This window comes from Balaenoptera acutorostrata, chromosome 15, assembly GCF_949987535.1.
Source record: "Balaenoptera acutorostrata chromosome 15, mBalAcu1.1, whole genome shotgun sequence".
NCBI lineage: Eukaryota > Metazoa > Chordata > Mammalia > Artiodactyla > Balaenopteridae > Balaenoptera > Balaenoptera acutorostrata.
In genome coordinates this window covers 85,872,155-85,888,199 of record NC_080078.1, presented here as the reverse complement: position 1 = coordinate 85,888,199, position 16,045 = coordinate 85,872,155, and the positions used below count along the sequence as shown (strand labels likewise).

Genomic DNA, 16,045 nt, shown 5'->3' with positions numbered 1-16,045 from the left:
ATCAAAGGGGACATTTCTTTTGGTTTCTAGTGTTTTTTTGGTTTTTTTTTTTAATCTATTTCTACCATACGAAAGAGTAGGATGGTGAGATGCATTCTGAAAATATTTTTAACTACTCACATTAATCAGTCTGGACGGTTAGAATTCCAAGAAAAGGAATTTAGTCAGAAATAAAGCAATTTAGCCATTTAAAATTGCATTTCTTTTTATTTTAATGATTACTGTTGAGCAAACAAAAATCTTTACAGTAATATAAATTAGCAGGGTTTTTTTTTAAATTTAGATCTTTGTCCTTTCTTGCATCTATTTAATTACCTTTTTAGATTTGAGAAAATGAAAAAAAGTGCTAGAGGAATCATGTGTGTAAATTCTTATGTAATCACAGGTTATAAGTCTTTTTAGCATCTAAGGAAGTTATGAACTTCAAACTAGGAGTAGTTTAGGTGCAGTTCCTTAAATCTACTTTTAAATCTACTTTTGTTTTTAGTGCTTTTTGAACCACAAGTAGAAAGTATTTAATTTTTTTTTTTTTTTTTTGTAATTCTGGAAATAGAAGACTTGTCATGATACCAACAGCGAGACTTAATTTTCTCTTGGTACATGTTTTAGTTACTTCCTCATGAGACATACATGAAAAGAGTGAAGTTTCTCAAAATGAGCTGCTGTCACCCATTCACCGGCTACCTCATTACTGCAGATTACAGAGCAAATCCAGTTGCCTGCAAGTAAATATTTCCTCCTGTCACCAGCTACCCATGGATCAAATAGGACAGCTCCATGGTAATTCTAGAAGGCCATTAAAACCCTTACGGCGCTGGAAGGGATGGTAGTGCTGTATGTCAGGAATAGGTAAACTGTAATTAAGAAGTTATGGATGATCTGATTACGCTTTTGTGTATCTGGTCCTGTTGTAACGTGAGCAGATTAAAATCATGTAATGGTTAAGCTGCATCATCATGCAAACATTTATGGCAACTTCTGCAAATTAATTTGAACTGTAGAAGTTCCCTAATGAGACGATGTCCTCCGTAACCGCAAAGGACAGCGCAGCCACCGCTGCTCAATTCCTCCGTTTGAATGGTTGCCGTGCGTGCCTGTGCCCTTTTAAAGAACAGAGCAGCTATAGAGAGCTTTCAGGAGGTGATCGCCGCATGAAAGTGAAATGGGCATTTCGAAATAGCCTTTACAAGAAAAACCAAAGATGATGATTAATGAATTCCCAGAATCAAACATTAATAAGAAACTTAAAAGTATGTAAATACACGTATGTTAAAAGCTAGCTCTTCAGACATAAAGATCAGAGGATTGGAGTTGTCGAGTTTTGCTTGTCGTTTTTTGGTTTTTGGTTTTTATTTTTTTGCCCAGGTATTTGAGGGAAGGAATGCCACTCTCCTTTCCTCCCTTTTGCCCTTTGCAGTTGGTACGTTGAAACATGCACACGGTCTCCACAATTTACTAGTGGACGCTGAAACCCATTTACCTCTGTGAACCTCCCGCACACCAAGCAGTCACCTGGCTTTTCTGGAGGCCGGCAGGTGTGAGCAGGTGGGCTGCGGGCAGCGAGTTAAGAGAGCACCTGCAGGAAGAGCCTTAGCAGCCCGGGATGCCAAGTACAGATCCCGGGACGCTTACCAGCGTAGCTAAAGCGTTTACAATTTAACCTCAACTGCAGCGGCTGCCCACGCGTCCACGTGTGGAGCCCTGATGCCTGGCGCGGTGCTAGGCATACAGCAAATAGCCAATCCAGATCTTTAAAGAGAGGGAGCGCTTTACCATAAATTCACCTGGCTATTAAAAAGAAGCGACTAGAGTGGGCAGGGAATATGAAGCTCTTCAAGGTTAGTCGGTGCCAGCAGAAGACCCTACTGCCCGTCAGTACTGCCCCACCCGCGCAGTCCTGTGTCGAAGCTAATACTGGGTGGCTGCGTGTGGCTCGCGGTGCTGCGGTGCGGAACTGGCCGGGGACGGCCGCGGGGACTCACTCCTCCTAGGTGAGAACACTGGACGTGACTCCACGCCGCGGCCGGCCCCGCACAGCTTCTCTCGTGGTTAATGCCCCTTATCTCCTGGTTCCGTTTCTGCCTCCCCCCCAACCTCCTCCTTCCCCTCCGGAACTGCTTCGGCATCTTGAAGCTGTTGGTACTCGGACACCAAATCCTGGATGTTACTCTCGGCTTCGGCAAATTCATTGATGTCCATCCCCTCGCCCGTGTACCAGTGCACGAAGGCCTTCCTCTTGAACATGGCCGAGAAGTGCTCGGAGATCCTGCCGAAGAGCTCCTGGATGGCCGTGCTGTTGCCGATGAAGGTGGCCGCCATGCTCAGCCCGCGGGGCGGGATGTCACACACGGCCACCTTGACGTTGTTGGGGATCCACTCCACGAAGCAGCTGCTGCTTCTGGTCTGCACGGCGAGCACCTGCGCGTCCACCTCCTTGGTGGACATCCTCCCCCGGAAGATGCAGGCCACGGTCAGGTAGCGGCCGCGGCGGGGGTCGCAGGCGGCCATGGTGTTGCGGGCGTCGAACATCTGCTGGGTGAGCTCGGCCACTGAGAGCGCGCGGTACTGCTGGCTGCCCTGGGCCGTGAGCGGCGCGAAGCCGGGCATGAAGAAGTGCAGGCGCGGGAAGGGCACCATGTTCACGGCCAGCTTGCGCAGGTCGGCGTTGAGCTGGCCCGGGAAGCGCAGCGACGTGGTGACGCCGCTCATGGTCAGGGACACCAGGTGGTTGAGGTCGCCGTAGGTGGGCGTGGCCAGCCGGAGGGTGCGGAAGCAGATGTCATAGAGGGCCTCGTTGTCGATGCAGAAGCAGGCGTCCGAGTTCTGCAGGAGCTGGTGGAGGGACAGCACGGCGTTGTAGGGCTCCACCACCGTGTCCGACACCTTGGGCGAGGGCATCACGCTGAAGGAGTTGAGGATGCGGTCGGGGTACTCCTCGCGGATCTTGCCGAGGAGCAGCGTGCCCATCCCCGAGCCCGTGCCCCCGCCCAGCGAGTGCACGAGCTGGAAGCCCTGCAGGCAGTCGCAGCCCTCGGCCTCGGCGCGCACCGCGTCCAGCGCGCTCTCCACCAGCTCGGCCCCCTCCGTGTAGTGGCCCTTGGCCCAGTTGTTGCCGGCCCCAGAGTTACCTGCGGCACAAGGGACTCGGTTAGCCCGCCGGGGTCGGGGGAAGGGTGTCGGCAGCAACACGCAAGGAGGCGCTCCTCTCTTCCCGCTGGAACCTTCCAGGAAAACCTACCGTGGACAAAGCTGTCCGGTTGGAAGAGGGCCCCCAGTCGGCTGGATCGGATGCTGTCCATGGTTCCAGGTTCCAGGTCCACCAAGACTGCTCGGGGCACGTATTTCTTACCTGCGTGGAAAAATAGGAAGAAGTGAGCCAACTGCTGTTTTTCTAAAGGTTAATGTTGCATCAGAGTAGACCCTTGTGACACGGGTCCAGAAGAAAAAAGCCCTCCTAGAAGGTGTCTTTGGTAGAAAGACTAGAAATCATATCTTGGACTGCAACAAAATTCACACAAATCTGTAGAATCCTGCAGAAATAACTTTTTCCATCGTTGTCCGTTTTGTTTGTTGTCTTGCCAATGACAGGGATTTTGTTCCTATTTGAAATGATTCTACTTTTTATTTAAAAACCAGAAAGGGAGAATTCCCCAGTGATCCAGTGGTTAGGACTACCGTGCTCTCACTGCCGAGGGCATGCGTTCAATCCCTGGTCGGGGGACTAAGATCCCACAAGCTGCACAGCACAGCTGAAATAAAATGTTTTAAAAATTAAAAAATAAATTAATTCATTAAATAAAACCCAGAAAGGAAGGCCGGGGCCTAAACTGCTTGTGTTGAGAGTGTGCCCCCCTCCAGTGACCAGAGACCAGTGACCCTCCAGTGGGCAGTCCTGCCCTCAGTCACTCGGGACGTCCCCCGTCTGGCGTTCTGGTCTCGCGGGACCTCCTCTCTCTGCCGCGTCCCTGGGGCTGGTGACGGGGGCCGACAGTGAGGGCCTACCATGGGCCTCGTTGTAGTACACGCTGATCCTCTCCAGCTGCAGGGCGCTCTCCCCGCGGTAGCTTCCGGCCCAGTCGATCCCATGCTCCTCGCCAATCACCTCCCAGAACTGAAAGCAGAAGGAGGGGAGGTCAGTGTCCAGAGGGACCCCGATGAGCGCCAGGTCGGCGACAGCGCATTGAGCAGAAAGACAGGAAGTGAGGGCTCCTGGGCCTGCTTCCCTCCCCAGCATGATCTCGGGGGCCCTTTCCCTAACTGCCCACCCCATGGCGTAACGTACCCCTTACCTCTGCTCACCATGAAGTGAAGACTGAGTTTTATGTCAACCTGAACTGCTTCAATAAAATGTCAACACATAAAATATTAAATTGGATTTTGCTCCTATTAAATGCAGGCCCTTGTGTACATTAATGCTGTCCTTTTAGAATTTCACATCAGAAGCGTATCTCTAGTTTGGCCTTACGGTGCTTGCAGCTAGTAAAGTATAGATCCCACTACGTAAAAATAAACTGAATTCTTATCTGATTTCACAGTAATATCTCATTTTACTTTGCAGGTTTATTTTCATGCAGTTTTCCCAAAAGCCCATCACTAAGACACCTATGCACGCTTTTAAACTGCGTGCATTTGGATGATCAGGTATGCACTCAATTCAAAATTATGCATAGCTGTTCTCTTGTAACTATCTGAAACATACTACACTTTCAATCACGTTACAGTATTTATTAATATAGGTAGGTGCCAAGCTCTTTATATGGAATGGGAACAGTTACTGAGATAACCCCTTTTCATTACCCTGAAGGAGCACCTAGTAAAGCGCAATGAAAATACATTCATTTATGTTAAAATCCCCAAGGGTGTTTTCCCAGCCACATCTTGTAAATGATGGCTCTGATGTGGCCTTGGTCTTACGAACAAGATGACTTTATAGTAAATTATCAGCACTCTTCAGGGTGTGGGAAAAGAAAGAAATTTAAGTTCTCTCACACCACAAATTAAATGTGTCTTAAAGTTCTTATGGCCCCAAATAATAAGTAGTTGCTGGGATCTGGATTCAGAGCTGAGACCCTGTCTAGACCCTCCACTCCCTCCTGGGGTCCTTTCTCCATCTTATCTTCCAACTTCAGAGCAGTTGGGGCCCATGCCTCCCACTTCTCTGTGTGTTTTAGTTTTGAACGTCTTATCACTCGGCAAGGAAGGATGACAACTCCTTTGCAAGCAGTCATTTTCTTTGCCCCAGGTTTTAAACACCTGTATTAAAAGACTTTCATTTTTTCATAGCTGCACTAGTTCCAATAGCCAAAAGTCGGAAACAATCCAAGTGTCCATTGACAGATGACTGGATAAACAGAAGGCAGTCTCTCTATAGCATGGACTATTATTCAGCCTTAAAAAGGAAGGAAATTCTGACACAGGCTACAACAGGGATGGACACTGAGAACACGATGCTGAGTGAAATAAGCCACTCACAGAAGGACAAACACTGTTACATGAGACACCAAGAGCTGTCAAATTCATAGAGACAGAAAGTAGAATAGTGGCTGCCAGGGGCAGGAGGAGGGGAAATGGGGAGTTAGTGTTTCATGGTACCGAGTTTCAGTTTTGCAAGAAGAAAAGCATTTTGGAGATTGGAGGCACGACAGTGTGAATATACTTAACATTACTGAACTGTACACTTAAACATGGTTACGATGGTAAATTTTATACCATTTTATCACATTTAAATTTTTTTAAGTTTTAATGCAATTAAATTTTTAATGCAATTCGTACTAGTAAAAGTAATTTCAAAATAACAAAGAGGCAGTTGTTATATAGTAGAACTGATCATCTTAAAATTAGGGTTGGAGACCTTGGGCTCTGGCATCTGTTTTTTAGCATTGGCCAACAGTACCAGGTATTTTTTTAGAAAAATTTAAGGGGGAAGGAGAAAAACTTTTATATTCCAGAGGATATATTTTAATTATTTCTGCTGCTGGACCCAAAAAACTTTTAGGTTTACCTCTTTCATTTTCTGTTGCATTTGAAATAAAATAGTAGTTGATCTTTTTTAACTTTATAACATAAACATGGGAGGGAGGGAAAGATATCTTAGTGATCCGGTGTAAAAATTTTCCCAAGAAACTTTGGAAAACTGTTTTGAGACAACTTACTGGTTTTAGATATGAAAAGTTCATTGCTAAGGTGATCAAAGTAAAAATAGTTGACAGGTGTATTATACACATGTAACTGTCAAGAAAATTAACATGAATTAAATTAACCCTTTAAGCCTTTACTATTTCCTGGGTCTCTTGAACTACAGGTGTCGTTTAGTAAGTCAGATACCCGGCAAGCGCCTCTATCTGCTGGGCTCCCAGTCCTCCCTGCTAACTTAGGGGGTTTTTCTGAGTTGGCTGCACTGTGGGTCACGGAAAGGCCAGCACTAGTCATAGAACTTTCCTTACCTTGGCTCCGATCTGGTTGCCACACTGGCCGATCTGAATGTGTACGATCTCACGCATCCTTGCTTTGTGCCCAAGGGCAAGATCTTCACAGGGTCCCCAGTCTCTGGGAGAGCCGTCCGTCACCGCTGTGAGCCCCACACAGCTCTGGTCATCGCAGCAATGGGACCAGCTGACCAGGCTACCTCCCAGTGTGACCCGAGGGTGTGTCCAGCCCAGAGGCCCAACCCCAGCCCTCCCCCTATCGTCCTTGTGGAGGGGGAGTTTTTTCCTCTCCCAACACGGAATATTGCCTGGTCATTTCCTAGAGTTCAAGACCAAAGGCTGCCGTTGTGCAGGGTGCGTGGAAGTCTGGCACCAGGCCTAGGCCTGCCATGGTGGACTCTGGGCACCAGCGCTGGCTCCGGGCCCCAAGTTGGTGAGGCTCCTAGCTTACTGGGGTGACCAGGACCACCTCCAGAGAACCTTCCCATCCAAGCCAGTTGTATTATTAGAAATCCTGTTGTCTAAACGCATCGCTTGACAGATGAGGGCACGAATCCCAGAGCATGAAGTGGCTTCACTACAGTCATACATACAACCACTAAGATGTCTCCCCACCCTCCCTCAAGAACCTGCCATGTCTCCCTCGCCTGCAGCCGTGCTTCGTCTGAAAGCCACTGGTGGCGCTGAGGTGACTGTCAGGGGAACCCGGGTGGACAGTTTTTACGTTGTATACTTGGATGTTAATAGAAAAAAATGACTAATATGTGTAGTAGTAAAATGATAGTAAGAGAAAGTTTGCTTTTTGAACTTGGCCAAATTTGTCTGGGTGACATGGGATTCTTGGGAGTTTGGGAAACCGCAGTCAAGACGTAGAATCTAAACTCCCTGGCTTGGGACTTCCCTGGCGGTCCGGTGGTTAAGACTCCACGCTTCCAATGCAGGGGATGTGGGTCTGATCACTGGTGGGGGAACCAAGATTTCACATGCCGCGAGGTGTGGCCAAAAAAGTAAAAAAAAAAAATTAAAACTTAAAAAAAAACTTCTAAAAAATAAATAAATAAAATATACTCCCCGGCTTGCCATCAAAGCCTTTGCTAACCTGGCCCCAAGCTTCCTTCCCAGCACCGCCTCCAAACTCTGGTCCTGAGAAAGCCTGTATGGTGAGGGTTCTGGAAGACACCTCCCTCGACGCTGGGCCGTCGGGTTCTCAGCCCACGACTGCTCTCGCCCAGCCCAGTGTTCACACTGGCGTTCATGAGCCCCTCCCTGACATGCCAAGGCCACTGTTCATGCAGAGGCTGCAGCTGCTCTGTCGGGCCTTCTGCCCAGACCAGGGCCTGGCTGCCCTCTCGCCCCCCAGCTCTGTGCTTTGTTGCCCCTTTGCTCTTGTCACGGGGGGCTCACTGTTTGCTGTTGGGTCCTTTACCAGATGATGAAGTCCCCTAGACCCAAACGGACTCCCAGCCGCACCTCCCTGACGCCCAGCAAGGGCCGGCCACACAGGAGGTGCTCAGCCCACGGCTCCCAGCAAACCACGCCCACCAGCAGCCCCCCGCCCATCACCTCTCACCCCGCACGCCCCAGCCTGACTGTCAACTCCTAAACCCCGTGCCTTTCTACAGGCCTCTGGGGGCCCACGACGTGAGGTCAGTGACATGGGCAGGGAAGTTACTGCCAAAGGACTTTCTGGGGAAGATAGCCTCTAGTACTCCCAGGAGTTCAACCGCAGAGCAAAGACCTGAGCTGAACACTGGGAGGGAAGCCCACAGGTGGGGAAGAAGGACTTTGTCCCGCGGAGTCAGCAGCAGGACCTCTCCTGTCCGTTGTCTGGTGACCTCACCGGCCACGTGCCGACTAAGAGCCCCGTGTGACTCTGGGTCAGCTCCTGGACCAGAGAAGGAGTTGCTGTAAGGGACACGCCTGGGACAATTGTGGACATTTGAATACAGACTGTGTAGATTGGATAATAACCGTGTAGCCACGTTATAATCTCTGAACTCCATCTTAGCCCAGGGGCTACGCAAATGCAAATCCTTGTTTTCAGGAGATATTGCCAGGTATTCAAGGTCACCATGCAACTTTCTCTGAAACAGCTGGGCAGCAATAACAACGTGATACATGGAGAGAGAGGTTAAGCAAATGTGGGGAGATGTTAACAATGGGTGAATCTTTCCAAACTTAGAACAAGGTGAGGACTCTGGCAACATTTCTTAGTTTGGAAATTTCTTTCTACTCAAAGCTGAATGACCGCATGATCCACACCTGCTTCAGGTCCAAACTTGGCCTCCCCCAAGGTAAAGAGGAGACGAGGAGACCGGGTAAATCCAAGAGGAAGAAATCTGCATGTGCTTAGCAGTGTTTTTCACAAATTAAAAAATATGCAGAGGGGAGGGATAAATTCGGAGGTTAGGGTTAACAGATAGACACCACTATATATAAAATAGATATCCAACAAGGACCTCCTGTAGAGTACAGGGAACCATACTCAATATTTCATAATAACCTATAAGGGAAAAGAATCTGAAAAAGAAAAGTGTATATATATATATATATATATAGTGCTGCACACCTGAAACTAACACAATATTGTAAATCAACTATACTTCAATTAAAGAAAATATATACATATACATACACAGAATGAACCTTTCGGTTTCCAAGGAAGTCACCCCCCCCCCGGTGCCTTCACCCCTTCCTCTTCCCTCTGTGTCCCCACCTGCCCAGCCCGCCCTCCCCTGCCCAGCAGACTCCGAGGCTGGAGCAGGAGATCAGACCCTGGGGGGTCAGGGACACCCCCCCCTTTTGGCGGCCCCAGAGCTTTAGTGGCAGTTTCCACATACGGTCTCGTGTTTGCTCATTACTTATACTCCTGCCTTATCTCCTCACCAGCACGGGAGCTGCTGTGTCATTTCACCTTTAAGTCCCCAAAGTGCCTGATACATAACAGGGCCTCAGTCAATGTTTGTTGAGTGCAGACCAACAGCTGGGCGAGTTTGAGCAGCCCTGCTCAGAAGGGCGAGTTTTCTTAGAGCCAAGAACGTATTTATTCTCGAGTGTGCCCTAATGGGTGGGGCTCGGTGCCGAGGGCTCTTTCCTCCGTCCCCTAAGAGGTGGTCCAGGCTGAAAGCGTAAACTGTTCCAAAGAACAAGGAGGTCAGGATCGAACGTGGAGTCAGCACACGAGCTATTTTGGGACACTGCAGGACACGGTGGGGGGCAGAACTGCTGGGGGGGCCCAGGGGCTGGCCTGAGGGACACCCTTGATCTCCATGTGTTCACTGCATGCCAGAGGAGCAGGGTCCGGCGGGCTGGGCACGCCAGCCTCCACTCTGGAGCACACCTCTCTTGGTCACCTCAGTGTGCCAGGTTTCCAGATGAGCGCTTAAAAGGTTTTTCTGTTAATGGGGCAGCTGGCAAAAAGGGGGAAGAAGAGGAACCCTGTTTGCTTTGATTCCAGCGCGGCCAGCAGTGTTTGCTCAGCCTGGGCGGCATGTGCTAAGCTGGGGATGCTGCCAGGGGCGGGGGTTGGGGGTAGGGGGCGGATGCCAGGCAGGGAGGCTGCGGCTCAGCAGGGCCCACCTCTCCCCAGACCTGAGCCGTCTCAGCTGGAAAGCGGGACGACAGTCCCGAGGCCCAGGTCTGCGTTGAGGACTGAGCAGCCCTCAACACCCCTGGGCGGGCAGTGTTTTCCAAGTCAGCTTCACAGGATGGAAGGTGGCGATGCAGCTGACTGCGTAGACGCACCAGCACCCTGGGTACTGAGCACCTACTACGTATCTGGCCTAAGCTAGCTGTGGGCACACAGAGCCCTCCATCCGGATTTAACACTTCCGGGTAGCACAGAGTGGCCGGACACGCAGCAGGTCTGACGCCAGCCTGTCTCTGCTCCTCTGTCCTTATTCATGAAGGTACCTGCTCCCTGGGGAATGTGCGCCCCTCTGGCTGCCAGGTTAGCGAGAGCCAGTGAGGAGGTGATGACACAGTGCCTTTTTCAGTCCCCGAGAAGTGGCCCCTTCCCGCCACACAGGTGAACGTGGGCCCTCGGGAGACCCAAGGTCTGCTCTCCTGTCAGGCTGAAGGTGACCCCTTGCCCTGAAGCACAGCAAGTGATTAAAAGTGGCCATCTGTGATGAATGACAAAATCATCTTCTCCCCTGAGAAGGGCTGTGACAAAGGCAGGTGATGGTGACAGACCCTGAGCAGAGCTTCAGCGGGGCAGAGGGCAGGAGCGAAACTGCCCTGTGTACCGGGGGAGACCCCACTCGCCCAAGGACACTGAAATGATTAGGAACCAGCGGCCAGCCCTTCGTCGCGAGGAGCAGTCCTCAAGAAGATGGGGTGGCAGCAAGCCCCTTCCTGGATGACACTCGGGTCTATTATGGGAACAGGACCAAGACGATAAGGAAAACCAAGTGTCATCCAGAAACGCCACATCGGCTGCTGCCAGACTTCCCCTGGAGATGACCCCCGTGGTCAGATGGGGTTCCCCCAGCCCTGCATTCGGCAAATGAATGATTAGGAGAAACACAAAGTTCTCGGAGAATTCATTGATTTCATCCGCCCCTGATCTTCCACTTCTTAGTGCATCATACTTCCTTGCATAACTTAGAGAAGACTGGTGAATTATAGTGTTTCCTTGTGATTCAGAGGTAGAAATTTTTCCAAATGTCTTAGCAAGAAAATGACATCTTGAGGGGCCATTAGGAGTGACTCAGCCGGGTGTGGGCAGATCATCAGATGAACTGAGTTCCACTTGCTTGTACTCTGCTTCGTCGTGCGTTCTCTTACTGTAAAAGAAAGTTTGGGGAGGATGAATAAGTAACTGCAAGAAGAAAGGGACTAACTAAAAAACTAGTCAGTGTTTTTCACTAAGCCAGGCTGCCCAGGTCCACGGAGGAGTCTGAGACCTTCTCCCCCTCGGGTGCTCCACGCTGACGGCGCCCCATCCCTCTCCAGCTTCCAAGCCCAGGGTGGGAACAATGCGCCATCTCTTTGGGTACATTGAGAATCAGCGTCCTGGGCTGTGGCATCTCTGACTTGCAGGAGGAAACACACACACACACACTTCCCGTGAGTTGCCGTGATTCTGACGGTGTATGGAGACGTTAACCTTCTCGGTTGAATCTCTCCCATCTCCCAAGGTGTGCAGCTCCCGATTCACAATGTTCAGTGGCAGAAAGAGAGATACGCATAACATGTGAAATCAAACACAAATATATACTTCTTCCAGCCCCGTGTTTGTCCAAGAAATCTCCATTTTGTCTGTCTCAGAAATCCACTCGTTTATCCAACAAATATTGGCTGAGTACTGTTTGGGGGGCTCGAGGGACCTCGGCGAAGTAGGAAATCCCCTCCAGGAATGAGAGACACACCTGCCGAGTTCCCTCTCTCTGGCCGTTACCAAGTTCTCTGCCACCATCTCTCTTGATACCTCTTTTAGCCCACCTCTGGGCAAGGGGATGGTTCCTCTCCATCTGGTAGAAGAGACTAAGGCTTGGAGACGGACCCGACAGCTCAAGTCCCAGGATGACGCGGCAGAACCAGAGGTGGGTCGCAGGTCTGCGGACCTCCACATCTAGGGATGATTCCAGGTGTCAAGAGGCGGGCCGGCCAGACAGCCTCCGGCTGGTGCTTCCTCCTCATCTCTGGTCCATAACTGGGTCCTGCCAGCCCTGCCGCCCAGACAGACGTGCCCACGCTCACCATCTCTCAGCAGAATCCCTAACCCATCACCGCCAGCTCTGCTGTCCACGACCGCAATGGCCTCTAACTGACCTTCCATCCATCCTCCCAGAGCGAGCTCATAGAACACAAAAGGTCGCGCCCATGGCTCTCCAAGGAAACTAGCGGCCACCAGGGTAAAACCACCCCTCTTACCGCAGCTGATATGTTGTTCAGATTGATGGGAAAACCCCACGCTCGGAGGCAGGGAGGGAGCCAAAGGAGGCCGAGAGGGAGGGAGGGAGGGACGGGGAGGGCTGGGTGGGAACCGGTGGAGGAGGAGGAGCCCTGCACCGTGAGGACAGTGGCCTTCGGGCAGCGGGAAGCATGGTCTTAGATCGCAGAGCGCGGCAGCTGAGAGGCGCGTTTACAGCCCGGTGACCTCGCCCTGCCGCCCTCTTCTCCAACCACCTCTGCTGCCACTTGGCCGCACCTACCAAGGGTGCTGGCCTTTCAAGGCCTTTGCACACACTCTCCCTTCTGCTTGAAAGGTCCAGCACTTTCCATGGCTACGTCCTCATCAGTCAATCCCAACTCACTGGATGGCTAAGAGGACGTCCCAGAGCAGACTCCCGAGGCCCTGTCGCTACCAGGCCCCATTTGCTCTGTATCCAGCACGTTCTCCTTCGAGCCTCTTTCTGTTTCCACGTGGCCGCTTACCAGAATGTTCGCCCTGGGCAGGCGGGGACTGACACTCCTGTGTCCCCAGGGCTGGGTCAGTGGGTGGCGCGTCCTAGGTGCTCAGCGATGTTTGCCGACTGTCTTTAGAGCGCCAGCAGACTGGACCGGGTGAAAGGCCCAGGCCGCTCTGCAAGGGCTCCTGGGCCAGCACCTGGGTGGGCTGGATGTGACCTGCCCGGTGGGCGGTGGCCAGCGTGTTCTGAGATGATACTGACAGGCGATACTCAACGAATGTGACCCCCAGGAGCCGAGTTCCCTCCCAAGTGAGCCTGTGCGGCCAGCAGAGGGTGTGGTGGCGATGGCATTTGGGGAGCACGAACTTGACCCACATTCACTGCAGAGGGTCAGCGTGAGCGTCTGACCCAGTGGCCGCGTGGATGGAGACGAGCCTGCAGCTGGCGAGAGGACCACGGTGCCCCGCAAGCCAGACTTGCCTTCTGTCACCGCCAGCGTCTTTCACAACAGATGCGGTATCCAGGATGTGGCTCAACTCAGGAATGTGGAACCATAGGAAATGTCTGCAGCCTGCCGGGTGCGGGCAGGCAACACGGCACGAAGGAAGGAGAGGAGAGGACTTCGAGGCAATTCCACGGTAAACAAAAACTCACCTTGTTCTTATGCCGCAGGTTGGGAGACTGGGCCGGCCCTGGCTTACCTGTAAAGTGTGTGATTTCTTTATTGGGACGAGGGGACAAGTCAACCTTATTTTTTATTTCTTTATTTTTTATAAATTTATTTATTTATTTATGGCAGTGTTGGGTCTTCGTTTCTGTGCGAGGGCTTTCTCTAGTTGCGGCGAGCGGGGGCCCCTCTTCATCGCGGTGCGCGGGCCTCTCACTATCGCGGCCTCTCTTGTTGCAAAGCACAGGCTCCAGACGCGCAGGCTCAGTAGTTGTGGCTCACGGGTCTAGTTGCTCTGCAGAATGTGGGATCTTCCCAGACCAGGGCTCGAACCCGTGTCCCCTGCATTGGCAGGCGGATTCTTAACCACTGCGCCACCAGGGAAGCCCTCAACCTTATTTTTAGAAGCAAATAGGCTTTTGTGTCGTGGCCTTGGATCACATGTTCACCAGGAGACTTTACGGGGCGTTAAAAAAGAAAAAAGGGACTAGACTCAAACCCACCACCCGGGAGCCTTGGGCTGAGTACCGGTCTCTCAACCTCTCTGGAGCCTCGGTCTTCCCACCTATAAAATAGGTGACAGCATCTGATTCCCACCTCACGGGGTTGTGCCTAGGGTCAAATGAGAAAAGACTTTCCCAGGCGGGAGAGCCTTCTAGACTGTCATTTGACTCTGCCTGTAGACACAGCCCAGGGAGCGGGAGGGGAGCGCAGGGATGACTCAGTTCCCCAGGGAGAGGCCTTTGTCCTGGTTTCAGGGAAGGGTCTGAGTCTCAAGTATGCGTTAGATGTGCTCGCATGGGGACACACAGGTGAGGATGGCCTGAGGGGAGCCGACCTTGGGGCCCTGCCCGAGCCTCCTCTGTTCCAGGCAGATAAGATGAGTCACGATCCACAAAATGCCCTCACAGGCATGCAGAGCGGTGTCCGGAAGGGACTGCGCAACCTGCCGCTCAGATGCGTCTGCTTCGGGGAGAGACGGGCGGCCTGTCCAGCAGGTTCTCCTCTCCCTCCGTCCCAGCGGCCTTTGAATTTCATCTGTGCACCTTCAGAGACCTCCTAGGGCCAAATGCCCTCGGCTAACAGAGGCGGTCAGGGCCGTGGTCCCCTCCCTCAACAGAACACAGCTCTAAGGGACCCAGTGTGGTTTCAGTGACCCCTAAAGTGACGCAGCTAGCTCACCCCTCAGAGCCGTGGGCCAGGTGGACGTGCCTCGGCGGACCACAGCCAAGTTCAGAGGGGAAGAAAGGGTCCAGGGGCTTGGCTCCGCGTGTTGGACCCGTCACAGGTGCTGAAGAAGCAGAGTGGGTCCCAGGAGAACTCATTTCTTCTTGCCTTGAAAGTTGTGGTTTCAAATGTCTGGCCTCCCTCCCCCTCCTCCTGCCCGATTTTCCTGTCACTCTCTGAGTTTGAGTTGCTTCTAGGACAGGAAAACCCTGGTGTATCACCACCTGTCAACGCTGGATATCCTATTCGTTGCCAGCCTGAAAATGTCACTGTCCCTCCCTTTAACCTGCATTCTCCAGGGCTGAATGCTCCCTGACCCCCAAGCCCCACTCTGACCCTTGCTGCAGGCCCTGGCCTACGGAGGCTGAGTCATCGGGCAGGCCCAGCTCTGCAATCTGCGGCTCAAAACGCAAACAGGGCGCCTTGGGCAGCCCGGCATCACCCCAAGTGCTCGGGGCCCTGTTGACGGCAGGGGTCACAAGCCCACGACGCCGGCCCTGCCTGTCATAACACTGACGCGTGGGGACCTCCTCGGAGAATCCCGGGGCGCCTCCAGAACATCCAGGTCTCCCAACACGGCAGGTGCCGAAGAGCTTGTAACCCAGCACATCATTTTCACTCAGCATCAGGGATGCAGCCCCAGCCCTCACAGCAGTCCTCAGAGGCTGGGCCTAGGGACCGTCTGTGTCCCGTGTTGTAAAACTTGTGGTCGGACTTTGCACCTCTTGGGCCCTGACCGCTTATGGGGACTTGGGGGTCCCCAAAATATTTGTCACCCTGCAATATTGGGACCATTCTGGTCATTCTTCAGCAACTAGGAGGTTTTAGCTTGTTCTTCGGAGGAGACCAAACACCCGCCTCTTAGGAAGACCCCACCTGGATGACGGATGTCACGGGGGTCACGGGGACAACCATGCCGGCTTGTTTCCGCACGTGGATGGAGGACAGATTGGCCGACTCACCTTGGCCGTGGAGGAAAGAGGGGTAGGAAGGGGAAGTCCTGGCTGGCAACTCCCTTCCCACACCTGCTACACCCGAGGGAAGGGAAGGGCTTTGGCGCCAGGGCCAGGACACCTGTTGGAGCAAATCAGCCTCTGCAGACGTGGTTTCCGTGCCCCCATCCCCACTGCTCAAACCTGCACGTTTTCTCACGGGATCGGGGTGGAGGGTGGGCAGCCCCATCCCACCTCCTAACCAGGAACTGACTCACACTAAGGGTTCCGAGGAGCCGACTTTCCGGGAAGATAAAAGACACCTCAACAGATAGACTTCAACAGTTAGAGGCCGTGTCTACATGTTGCCTCAGCAATAGCGTCTCAGGAGCAGGGACTAAGCCCTGCTGGGATTCCGTGGGTGCCCCAGGGCTTCCA

General features: G+C 52.2%; 1 protein-coding gene across 1 annotated transcript; it reads right to left on the bottom strand.

Annotated features, from left to right (window-relative positions):
- Positions 1–2,049: 2,049 nt before the first annotated feature.
- TUBB1 (tubulin beta 1 class VI) lies at positions 2,050–6,559 on the bottom strand. Its single transcript, XM_007185235.2, has 4 exons — positions 6,444–6,559; positions 4,003–4,111; positions 3,239–3,349; positions 2,050–3,128 (listed from the first exon to the last, which is right to left on the bottom strand). The coding sequence occupies exons 1-4, from the start codon at positions 6,498–6,500 to the stop codon at positions 2,050–2,052; spliced, it is 1,356 nt and encodes a 451-aa protein (XP_007185297.1). The 5' UTR covers positions 6,501–6,559.
- Positions 6,560–16,045: the final 9,486 nt, after the last annotated feature.